This window comes from Phalacrocorax carbo, chromosome 16 (genome assembly GCF_963921805.1).
Source record: "Phalacrocorax carbo chromosome 16, bPhaCar2.1, whole genome shotgun sequence".
Lineage (NCBI taxonomy): Eukaryota > Metazoa > Chordata > Aves > Suliformes > Phalacrocoracidae > Phalacrocorax > Phalacrocorax carbo.
In genome coordinates, this window is record NC_087528.1 from 11,787,591 (window position 1) to 11,799,894 (window position 12,304).

The 12,304-nt window shown below is 48.7% G+C and overlaps 1 protein-coding gene across 1 annotated transcript; it reads right to left on the reverse strand.

Annotated features, from left to right (window-relative positions):
- Positions 1-1,114: 1,114 nt before the first annotated feature.
- On the reverse strand, positions 1,115-8,018 carry TVP23C (trans-golgi network vesicle protein 23 homolog C). Its single transcript, XM_064467270.1, has 7 exons — positions 7,901-8,018; positions 6,771-6,853; positions 5,760-5,904; positions 5,193-5,282; positions 3,760-3,891; positions 3,543-3,671; positions 1,115-2,557 (listed from the first exon to the last, which is right to left on the reverse strand). Exons 1-7 carry the CDS (start codon positions 7,910-7,912, stop codon positions 2,525-2,527), a joined length of 624 nt encoding a protein of 207 aa, XP_064323340.1. The 5' UTR covers positions 7,913-8,018; the 3' UTR covers positions 1,115-2,524.
- Between the last annotated feature and the right edge of the window lie 4,286 nt (positions 8,019-12,304).

Sequence of the window (12,304 nt, forward strand, 5' to 3'; positions counted from 1 at the left end):
CAAACAGTATTTTAATATTATTATTGCTCTTGGAGTATTTCTGCTTCTGTAAACCCTGAAAGTCCAGCCACTGCCCAGGCCTGGAGGTCTTAGGTGGGGCCACGGTTACACAGCTAATGCTCAGGAAACTGGCTTAGTGTGGATTGCTCGTTGAAAAAAAGCACATTCAGAGAATTTCCCCATTCTGTGGCGCCTCCCACTTCCTGCTTCACAGGAAACCCCAGCGAGTAAAACTCAAACGAGACTCACACACAACTGGAGCAGCGATAAGAAATTTGGTTCCGATCCATGCTGTGGAAAAACGCAATAAAATGCCAGCTTCAAGAAGCCAGAAGACTGAACGTTCGCCAAAAGGCTAAAAATAAGCCAAAGGGGGCTATATTTAAAGGCATGTAGTAATAAATGCCTCTGTCGTCGATTAAATAAACTGCAACTTCCAGAAAAGCACTCTCTATTTTCCAGCAGTTTGGGGGAAGCTTTGGCAGCAGGAGAATAAACATTAGGTCCAAAACTTTCAACACATTTTCAAACAAGTACCTCGTGGCTGGAGCTGTGCCGGGGTCAGTGCTGTCCCTGTGAACTGGGGGCTTGTTGGCCTGGAGCAGAAAGGATTTCCCTTCCATCGCGCCGTACGGGCCAGCCACCGCGGCTGCGTGTCCCCGCGTGGCTGCCGAAGCGCCTTTACTTCAACAACTGACTTCATTTTGCCTGTTTACATTCATTCTTTAGAAATATATCATTCCTTCCACATAAGGAGGGACTAGAAGCTCCCGCTACGTGGTGGCACAAGCATTTACGGCAGCAGGCTGCCACCAGCCAGGAGCGAGCCAGTGACCTGGGCAGAGGGGCCCCCCAAGCCCCCTCAGAAGCAGCCGCTCCTTCTGAGCCTTACAGAGTGACAATTACTTCAGCTCCGTGTGATAACTACTCCAGCACACCTACAAAGAAAGTGTGTGTGCACGGAAAGCTGTCTGAGACCCCTGGGTGAAAGGAACTGTGCCAGAGCTCGCCCAACAGCACCGTCTAACTTGACAAGTAACCCCTGTTAAAACTACATTACAAGAACACAGCATATAAAGAGAGCTCAGCCACAAATCACAGAAGGGCTATCTGGTCTGGTTAAACAAAGCATTATTTTAATTTCAAGATTTTATAAATACATATTTACAAAAGGAAGGTATCAATCCAAAGAGTTAAACAAATGTACAGCTCCCAAGTATTGCTACAGTACAGGGAGAGGAATCATGTTAATGCAATCCCACAATTTACAATACCCATTATTCAAAAAGAAACCACATTCTTTAAATTAAAGCACCTCATCTGAAGTTTACAATATCCGCCGCTGGGAAAGCACAATCTGCCTTGAACAGAATTACATGACAAGAAGGAACTGACCCCTTTCACACAGCTTTTCACACAAAACACACCACTTTCTGCCATCTAAATGAACCCTGCAAGCCAGCATTTCGCGATCCTACGGAAGGCTTTTTCCAGCCCACTGACTCCCGGGGGAGCACGGCTTAAGGACAGCACACCGCAGGGATTCAAAAAAGGTAGACCCATCGGTCCCGTTCCCTGCGACCCCATGCCCAGGGGCTGGTGAGGAAACTGCAGACCACATCACCCTACACGCTCCCGGCCAGCGAGACAGACCCGCGGCACCGAACGCGCGCTGCAGCGCCGACACGACGGCAGGTGGCATCGCTTCAACAGCATCAGTCAGACACCAGCTGCTCTCCCATTCACCGCCTCTGAAACCGTGCCTCCCACCCTCCTCGAAAACTGGTTTTACTCTAGCTACGCTCTCCGGACCGATGCAGGCCTACAGATGGAGGAGAGACTTCCCATAAATCCAGGCATTTAAGATGTTCCTGACACCTCCAAGAACACTTCAGATAAATAAAAGACCGGAGCTCCTCAGAAGTCACTTTCTGCAGTTTCCACGAGACTTCAATCATCTTCCCACTAAGCCAACAGCAACATTTCCTTTAGATGTCTGTCACTGCAACCACCTCAGTGCCATTCAAATCCCAGAATGAGAGATGCGGAGCCAAATCAGCGCTATCTAAACTTCGTAACAAGCAGCAACGACCTCCAAGAACAAAACGCAGCAACGTCCACAACTGAAACTACCTGAGGCACCCACTGCCAGAGGAACTGGGGGAGCTCCTGGGTAACAGAGGGCTCAGCTTGTGCATGGGTTTCCTGAAGAAGTACGTCCAGCAATTTTCTCTTAATTCATCCAGTAGTTCTATACCTGTATGAGAGCCACCTAGGATATTTTTTAATTTAAAGTTTAGGCAAATTAATTCTAATTAATCAAACTAAAGAAAGGACTTAAATACAAACTGCCAGTGGAAAATCAAATATAAGTTGCTAGGAGTGTTAACCTGAAGTCTTGCACAATTTATTTACTTCTTTTAGTTCACACCTCATGTACGCAGCTCCCAGATCTCATGGTCAGGGCAACATTCTCTGTTGTTCACTACTGTGAATCCGGTCTGGCTTGAGGTTTCCCCCATCCTCACGATGCAGTTTGGTCCTCTTTAGCCACAGTCTGCAGAAGGCAAGAAAGAAAAACAGAAGAAAAGGAGTACAGGAGAACTGTGAGACTCACTGCCATGGTTCTGGGGCAAGACATTGATTTCTGCCAGAGACTGAGACTGGTCTGGGGCCTTTGGTTTAACCACTGCAGTGGTAAAAGCATTCAGAAGCAAATCGAGCTGCAGAAGAGGACACTCCCAGCACAGATTGCCAGGAAAGGTTTGCCAATGTTTGAGCTTCTGATCACACCAATGACAATAATTCCAGCCAAACGTTTGTGAACCTGTGGCAGCCAAACCACCTGCCCCCAGCATCACCTGCATAATACAGCCAGCCACAGTCAGAAAACCCTTTGGTAAAAGCAGAAGTTAGACGACAGCCTGGAAGTGGAACAGGGGGTGGTTGTGCCTCTATGCTGCAGGCACCTACGGAAGGAAGAAAACCCAGCGCTGGGGCAGAAAAGGGCCTGTTGAGAAGAGCTGGTTGGAAGTAAGAAAAAAATATAGAAGGCAGCGGGCAGCCCTTTCGGCCGCAGCTGTGCACTGAAGCACAAAGACCAGTGCAACATCCCTCCAGACGCGTGGTTTTATGGCTACTGCAACTTGAAGACAAAGCAGTGCAACAAAACGAGTAATTTAGCAATGCGTTATCCAAGAGCAGCAGAGTTTATCAAAAGTTATTTTGCTCTGTGACCACTTTGCGTTCCTTATTTCCAATATACCAGCTATATTCCAGGAACTTCTACAGCACTTGTCCACAGCACCAGCAAATAAGACGAGCTCATGACATGCTGCAAATGGAACTTGATGCCAACAATTAGCAAGTTACTCTGTGACTTAACTAAGGGGGCTCAAATTCACAAGGAAGTAAGGTGTGAAGGGTCCCACTGCGGAACTCTAAGTAACAACTGTTTCAACCTTTCCTTTCATGCCTAGGCAGGAAGGGAGTTTAGGGACAGAAGAAATAAAACCAGAGGGTTTCCAAAACCCTGGTCTTACCTGCCGCAAGAACTGCTTTCCAAGATAGTTGGTCGCCATGCTCGTCAAGTTCTTTCTGCTGCCAACTTTACACCTGATATAACCATAAAGGTTGGCTCCCTGAAGCACCACTCCCATCACAACCACTGCCTAAGACACAGGAAAATAAAGTCACTCATTTACACCACCTCACGTGTAGCACGCAGGATCTGTTCCTGAGCTGAGGGAGTCGACTCACCAGCCATTTCACTTTGAAAGAAAAGAGAGCGCTGAAAGCAAATATCACCCAGATCATCGGACAGGTAATTAGACCTAACCAGAAAATTCGGGACTCTGCTTCTGATGAGGTTTTACTTCCTTGTGCTGATACCTGGAAACAGAAAGGAAATGGAGATTAACAGGCTGCTCATTGTATAGATCGCTTTGTCATTAAAAACAGTCCAGAGTCTACAGTCTCCCTGGTTTTTGCCTCCACACAAAAGTACTAGGTGCTTTCAAGATCAATTTCTACAACAAAGATCTTTCTGCCACAGAAGATGTTTCCATTTAAGGGACCCTTTTGTCAATCTTCTATCGGAAACACTGGAGGCAGCAGCATCAAATCCTATTGGAACGTTTGGGGCTAAAAGGTTAAGTTTGGGAAACATGCCATTTACTGCATGGTTCAGTTACAAAGCTTAGAAACAACCAAAGAGGTAAAACCAAAGAGGTAATGTTTTCCGCCTCTAAATCACTGCACAGACAAGCAGAATTTCACTAATCCTAGCACTGGCAGAACTAAATATTGATACTTTTAGGCATCAAAGTAGGGTAATTTTTTTCTGTACACACACAGATTCACACCACACTGCTGATTTTATGAAGTCTTTACAGAGCAGAAGATCCCAGGCAAGCACTCACTTCTTCCTGTAACAGTTAAAAATTCTAGACTGGGTGAACAATTTATGGGTAAATTTACAGTATCGCCAGCAGTTCGGCTACCCTTGCCCCTTCCCCAGCATGTTCTAGCTTTTCTAAACTAGCACGGTTTTGAGAAAGAATAGGCCTGTAGTGAGTGCACAAACTCAGCTGGAGAAAGGTTTAGGTTCAAGTCCTTACACCACCGCAGGCCTCCCACATGATCTAGGAAACAATCTCCACCTCACTCCAGGTCTGCACACCGTTAGCTCCACACAAGCAGAGATAAGAGATAGGGACCAAAAGGGTAAATACGTGGCATGTTGAGAGGTGACAGATGGGTACTGGAGAGGCAGCAGGAGCCACCAGGAACACAAAGCAATAGCCATGGCGAATGCTATGTGATTCTTCCTACTTCCAATAGTTTTCTACAGGAGATAAAAGCTACATCAGCTGCTCCAAGTTCATACCAGAAAACTTGTAGGTTACTGACGTGACGTGGGAACCTTTACTGCATTTTATGTGGAACTTTTAGGTTACCGACATTAAGCCAGGCCAATACATCATGAGAATTTTTACATCATTCAACAATGTGAAAGCTCATTCTGCAGCCTGCATGAAACAGGCCCATGGTTACAGATCTGTGGCTGGAAGTAAATGTCTACATTTTGCAATCTACCATCACAAGCACAACTGCCAATGAAGAGGGGTTTCATAAAACAGGAACAATTAGAAGAAAAAAAGCAAGGGGAAAAAAAAAAAAAAGAAATTTACCTTCCTGGCTTCAAATACCCAGTGACTCCTGCCATCATCATCCACCTGGTTCCACCAGCGAAGGCCAACCATCAGTCGCCCTGTGACATTCTGAAATAGAAGAAAAGCAATGAAAGAAACCATTTGCCAAAGTTCAGCTGTTTGGGTTGTTGTTTTCAGTGGTGCTCATTTGCCTCACGTTTAAGAAAACAAGATTACATGGCTCTTATGTCCCCAACAATCTATCTTCTGATATGACCAATAAAATAACAAATTACCATAATAATGTAAAGTGAGGCATATTTCTGGTGATTCGAAAGTGATCTGATAACAAAGCCTCTGATATCTTAACAGAAAGTCTAATGTATGTTCTCCATTCGATTTTCAAAAAGAAGCCAGGTACACAGAGACTTAAGAGTTATTATTTCATTAGCACCTTGCAATATATCACAGTACTTGAGGGTATCTTGGGTATCATTTTGTTGAAAAAGCATAAAGTTGTTACTTTTTCTGTGACATGAATATCACACTCTTCAATTGTTCTTACATGGTAAGACAAAAATAACAAAAAGCGTAAGAGGAACTTACCTTTACAGCCCAAAAGTCACACGACAAGAGGAGGATAATTGTCACCATGCAGGCAATAAAGCTGCTAGTTAAGAGCTCACAGAGCAGATAGACAACTATCGCACTGACTCGGAAGAATAAGTGGAAAAATGATGCCACTGGGTGCCTGGAATGAAGTACAGTACAGTCACAGCTCTTTCAGACAAGACTGAAGCAATTGCAGAGAAATGACATTGCCAAGGCGATCTCCCGCCAGCTCACAGGATAAAGATCAGCATCGTAACACAAACCCAGTGCGCAACAACTGCCGAAAGTACGGGAAATAAACTGACTAGAAGCCCATCATAAGGAAGACACGTCCTGCGTGCAGTGATATCCCCTGTGCAGACAGAATTTAGAGTGGAAGGGGACAGGGAGTTTTACCTAGCGTTCAGTGTAAGGCACTTTTTATGGGGTAAATTTAAAAAGGTTCTGACAGAGGAAATACCTCTGAAGGGAAGATCATGTTTCTCAACACCGCAGACTTGCCCTTCTTTCTGATTTCTGCAGTTTCCAGGTCAGAAACATGCAGTACAGAGCCAGGGCCACCACAGCACCTGTGTGCGGACGCTGCTCTGCGGCAGGAGTTTGGGCAGAAGGAGGCAGCTGGACCACCTGCACCAGGACGTGGCAGACAGCAGGGCAGCACCAAACGCACTCGAGAGCAAAGGCTGGGGAAGAGGTAATGGACTAGCTCGGAACCAACACTCAACACGGTGAGAACCTCCCGTTACAGAGTCACTGTGTCAGCATAGATCCCTTACACATAGAAAGACAAACAAATGTTAAATGTGAGGGCACCCAGAGGCATGAAGGCACAGATCTGCCGGTTTCAGCTAGCTTTCCGGAACTGGCACTCTCAGTTATCCCGAAGTTATCCTGCCTCACGTCCCACCAAATAGAAAAGGTATTTGCTGTTACATATTTTGAAGAAATACAGCAGCCCTTCCTTCCTCAGGCTTCCATCTAGAAACTGTCTCTACAGCCACTGACCTTATTTTTGACTTTTTTGATCTCCTCGATACATCATCATCTGCATCAAAGAGAGACACGTCCTCAATGTCATCATTGCTGTCCTAAAGTGGGGAACAGATGCAGAGTTGTTTGAGAAAAAAGAATCTGTTCTCAACTTCGAGCAGGGATGGTTTTGATTACCCAGGATACTATGACAGCACCCTAAGATCAAAACAAATTTGGGAAGGATGTCAAGATTTAGTCACACTGAAAATAAAACAATGCAGTAATTGGATTCTGTTCTATTACATGTTTTGATTTGTGCTTTGTGAAACCTACATAAACCCACAGTATGAGCCCAAGGCTTATTTCTGCACCCAGGCACTTAGAATCATATAATAAATCAGGTTGGAAAAGTCCTCTAAGATGATCAAGTCCAACCGCCAACCCAACACCCCCAGGCCTCCTAAACCATGCCCTGAAGTGCCATGTCTACAAGTTTTTGAACCCCCCAAGGGACAGAGACTCCTCCACCTCCCTGGGCAGCCTGTGCCAGGGCCCAACCACTCTGTCAGTGAAGACATTTTCCCTAATACCCAACCTAAACTTCCCCTGATGCAGCTTGAGGCCTTTTTTTCTCATTCTATCGCTTGTTACTTGGGAGAAGAGACCAACCCCCACCTCCCTGCAGCCTCCTTTCAGGCAGCTGCAGAGAGCGATACGGTCAGCTTATCTCAAGCTAACTCAGCTCCGCAGCCTAGCCCAGGGTCCTCCGAGATCCTCTCAGAGAACTTATTGCTTTGTGCTGAAGCTATCCCTATGCTGGACAGCAGGCTCGCACCCTCCTGCATTGTAGTGAACGTACTGGCGACGGGGCGAGAAGGCCGTTGCACAGACGGGGCACCCCCTGCTCGGGCCCTGCCCAACCGCCACACCAACAGCGCCAGGCCTGCCCGAGCCCCGCGGCCCCGCGCCCCGAGCCCAGCGCAGCCCCGCGCCGCTGCGCCGGCACGGCTGGGGGCCGCGGTACGGCACACCCCGCGTCCCGGCCCCGGCCCCGGCCCCGGCCCCGGCCGGGTGACTCGTGTCCGTGTCCGCCTGGGTCCCCCCTCTCCCCCGGGCCGGGCCCCCGCGCTGCCCCCAGGCCCGCCCCGCCGGAGCCCCCTCACCTGCCGTAACATGGCCGGCGTCCCTCACTTCCGCCTGCCGCGACACGTCACCTCCGCGGAGCCAATCCCGGCGCGCGCCGCGCGGCCCCGCCTACACCCCGCCTCCCTCCCAACTGCGCGTGCGCGCCGGGCGGGGCAGGGCGAGAGACGTGGCCGCGCGCTTCCCCCCCCCCCGACCCCACCCCGATGATGTCAGGGGGCGGTGCGAGGCGCGGCGACCGTTGCAGCCGTTGGCGGCGGGGGCGGCCGAGGGGGGCGGCCGAGGGGAGCGGGGCGGGCTGAGGGGAGCGGGGGCGGGGGTCGGTCCCTTCCTCGGCCCTCAGGTACCCCCGGAGGGGGGCTCGTCCCCGGGGCGCTCCCCTGTCAGCCGCGCCAGCGCCGTGGGGCGCCAACGCGTGAGAGCCGGGCTCGGTGTCAGGTGGAGTCGGTCGGAGGGAGAGCTTTAAGGGGAAAAGTGGCTTCTGCTGGTCTGTAACGTACCTGGAAAGCACGCGCTGAGGGGCACGCGGCGGTACAAAGCCAGCTTTGGGGGTTTTAGCCACCCTCTTCATTCACGCGGGGCTGGTGGGCGTCTGTGTCGACCGACGCTAGCTGGTACCTCCGGCAAGAGCTGCCCGTATGCACCGGCAAGAGCTCATAGAAGCACTGAAGTTGGAAAATCCATCTGAGATCAAGTCCAACCCCCAACCCAACCCCCCCCCGGCCTCCGAAACCATGCCCTGAAGTGCCATGTTACACGGTTTTTTAACACCCCCAGGGACGGTGACTCCCCCACCTCCCTGGGCAGCCTGTGCCAGGGCCTGACGGCTCTCGCAGTGAGGTGGTCGCCCTTCGCAGCGCCTTGTCCTGAGCGGCTCAGTAATAAAACATCTCTGCTCCAGTCACAAGTCAAAAAAAAAAAACCCCACCAAACACCTGGATGTCTAGAAAACGTGATAGAAAATTCTCAAACTGGAATAACACTCAGATCAGTGTCTTTAGAACGTACAAAAGACTGAGCAGCTACACTGAAAACAAAGGGAAAGCTTTACGTTTCAATTCTCAGAGTCTACGGAAAGGCACGAAGCGTGCAGGGAAAAAAGCGCAAGTTGGCGGCGCCCTGATCGTAACGCGCTCATCGCAGCGGCGGGCGGGCGCGGACGCGAGGAGCGAAACCCAAGGCGCTGTCAGCAGCTGCAAGCTCGCTCACGCTCCAGGGAAACCGTCTGCACGCAGCTCCTCTGAAACACGCTGCCCAACGGGCTGCGTACACAAACAATTGAGGCAGAAAACGGGCGTTAGGGAAGGAATGAGTGAACTCCCACTTTGTTTATAAAGGAAGACGACAAAGTTAACTATAGGGTTATTCCGTCCAGTTCTCCCCTCTCTTGGCAAGCGCAACAAAGAGATTGCCTTGCAGTGCGCCACAACAGTGTTTTATTACTTGCTACCTTTTGAAGGATCTTGATCCTATTTGAAGCAAAAAAGGTATCTCCCATTCTGGGTCGCTCTCACCATAGCCAGTTCCAGCTGTAACCGCTTACCGGGTGGATCAAGCAGCTGCTGTGTTCTTGAAGGACTAAGTGTTTAGTTTAGTTATTTTTGGGACTGGCTCATCCTTTGGTGTATCACACACCTTAAAAGATATTTCAGACCTGTAGGACTATGATCTCTATAGCAAGTCATACATCAAAGCAAAGATGCAGAAATTCAGAGCTTTTTAAGGACAAAAAAGCCTCTGACTGGGCTGACCCAGGAGTACTTGGAGCTGTTTTGCGACCTCATCTGCTTCACGTCTCCCACACACCGGTGGGAGAGGGGAGAGCAAGGAAGGGGAGCCCGTGCAAGCTTGCTGTCGGCACTAGCACATGTTAACGGCAACAGTCCCTGGTTGTTAGTTAAAAATATCATCTAAAGCAACAGTGTGGAACATATGAAGTGCTGGTACCAGCGATGCATTCTCGTTGGACGATCTTCCCTGTGGTTTCTCTGCAAAAATCCAAAACCTGCTCACGGTGCGGCATAAGAGATGTTACAGATATTACCATCAGTGTTGCTGCTGCGCTGTTAATATGTTGTTATTGGTGGAGAAACACAAATTTCTTGGGAACTCTGAAGATACGCAGTGCCACTGCATAACCTTTGCGTTAAATTATCAAAAAGTAAAACAAACCAAAAAAAGGTCAACCAAAAATTCTACTGAGATACCTCTGCAGGGAACAGTCACCTGTTTGGTTTTTTTCCTTTTTTTTTTTTTAAAGCATATGGCCAAACATTTGCTTTGAGGACAAAACAAAAAAGAAAACAATAATAGTTCTTTATGCTTGATGATTTTGTGATCAATACAGCATTTTCACACGCAGCACTTCCTCCCAGATGACCCCGAGGTGCTGCCCCGTACCGGGGACAGGATGCTCTCCAAGCTGGGAGCAGGTCTCTGCTGCTTTCACCTTGTTCAGACATTGGTGTTGGACGAAGCCCCTTCATCCCTCTGGGCATTTCCACCCACCACCCACTGGTACCTGCTGTGGGGGGCAGCGAATCATCAGGCTTTTGGGTATGCTGTCCTCAAAATGCAGCCTGGGCCCTAGAACCCACAGCTGGAGCCATCCAGGAGGAAAACCAAGGCGTGGAGCTGCGGCTACAGGGAAGGTCCCCAGACATGCAGACTGTAACCCGGGGCTCAGATTCACCCGTGCTCTGGGGTTAATATCCCCGCTCGCTAATGCAGAGCTCCGGTACCTGCGAGTGCCGAGAGTGACCCAGCCCTCCCTCTCATGACTTCCTCAAAAACTGTGCTGGATTCAAATTAACACTTCGTTTCTCTGTAACACCTGATAAACCACAGCAGGGAGGCACCATAGAAATAAGCGTATTATGCAGCAAGTCAGAAGGCTTAATGTTCATCATGTAGGGACCTGGCTGTTTAGCGGTCTTTCTCATATATCTTTAATATTATTTTTTTTTCATTTAGAAAGGGCAGATGTAGAATTATTAGACTCACTGCTATCTTAGGTCTGATATACACGATCTAATCTCATGGTGCGTCATCCAGCCATGAGCAAGTAGAACATCCTTTCACTTCAATGCTGCCTGCACACGGTTTTGTTTTCACATCCATTTAAAGACAGTATTAACAAATCTATTTAGTTTACCTAGTTAACGAGTAACTTGCAATGCTCACTTAAGTCAGCATACTGTTTCACAGGAAACCCAAAGCTATTACTGATAAATTCTATGACAAATACAATGCTACATTAAAAAAATTTACTTTTTATATCTTCGCTCTTGCCTCTTTCTAATACTCTCTTACTCCTTTTCTGGTCGCCGTGTGAAGCACCAGGCACCATTCCTCTGCCAAAATACCAACACTTCTGGCTATAACCAAAGCACGTTTTGTTCAGAAACGCCTGTTGAGCTATACAGACGGAACGCTGTGACGTCGGTATGGTACCATCGCATCAGCTAATATGAGCTATGCTTTGTGGATGACAAGTACAACCCTAACGGCACCTGGTTAAACAAAACTCTATCGAAACTATCTCGCCACCGCTCTGTCTGGCTTTATCTCTGCTTGTGGGTGCCTCACATCCTGACAGCGCCAGTGCTGCCCGCAGCACGCCCAGGCTGGCTGAAAGGCCTCTGGCTGCAGCTGCACTTAGGCCAGATTTCTTGTGAGAAAGTGCCATCCCGTGGCTAAGTGTGAAATCCTTGCAGCTTCGTGTCGCAAAACTCACATCGGGCAAAGCCACCTCAGGCAACTCTAATCCATGTGTCATCGTTGTAACTCAAGGGTTAAACTTGCAGCTTGAGCCATTATTAATCCAAACCAAACACACAAACGATTCAGTGAGCAACTTGTGAAAGGAATTCAAGGTTCAGGAGCTGAGAAACTTCAAAGACCAATAACAGAAAGAAACATTCTCCTGCCAGGACGATCGAGGGATGCCACAACCATGAAACAGTGAAACCAGTGAGCTGGGGAAAGGTAATCCTGGTGGGGGGAGGTAGCGACTGCTGACTCAATTGAGGGACAAAAGGACTGACCCACACACAAACACTCTGTTTGAGTATGTGCAGTGAATTAAAATCACTGTAGCTTTAAATTTAAGCGGAGAGGATGCAGACCAATGGAAGAACAGGATGCTCAGTCAGGTCAATGATTATGTATTAGATAGGCATGATGTGTTAACTGTCATGTATAAATGTCAAAAATGAACTCCAGTAGGAGTGCACGCTGGCTGGAGAGATCCCCCGTGCACCCAGCGCCGAATAAACCAAGGCCTGCTCTTTAATACGCCCAGCGCTAAGGAGTTTTATTCCTGTTTTTTGGTGATCACAGCCCAGACGTGCTGCAGTGAGGCCAACTGCCGACCTCCCACCCTCGCCCATCCCCAGCCCACGCGCCATTTCAGCAGCAAATCT

What these genes read in the sequence shown, in the direction of transcription:
- TVP23C (XM_064467270.1), bottom strand. An exon ending in TCAAAAAAGTCAAAAATAAG is followed by an intron (nt 5,905 to 6,770) that starts GTCAGTGGCTGT and finishes ACTTCATTCCAG; the next exon opens with GCACCCAGTGGCATCATTTT. An exon ending in GTGACTTTTGGGCTGTAAAG is followed by an intron (nt 5,283 to 5,759) that starts GTAAGTTCCTCT and finishes CTTCTATTTCAG; the next exon opens with AATGTCACAGGGCGACTGAT.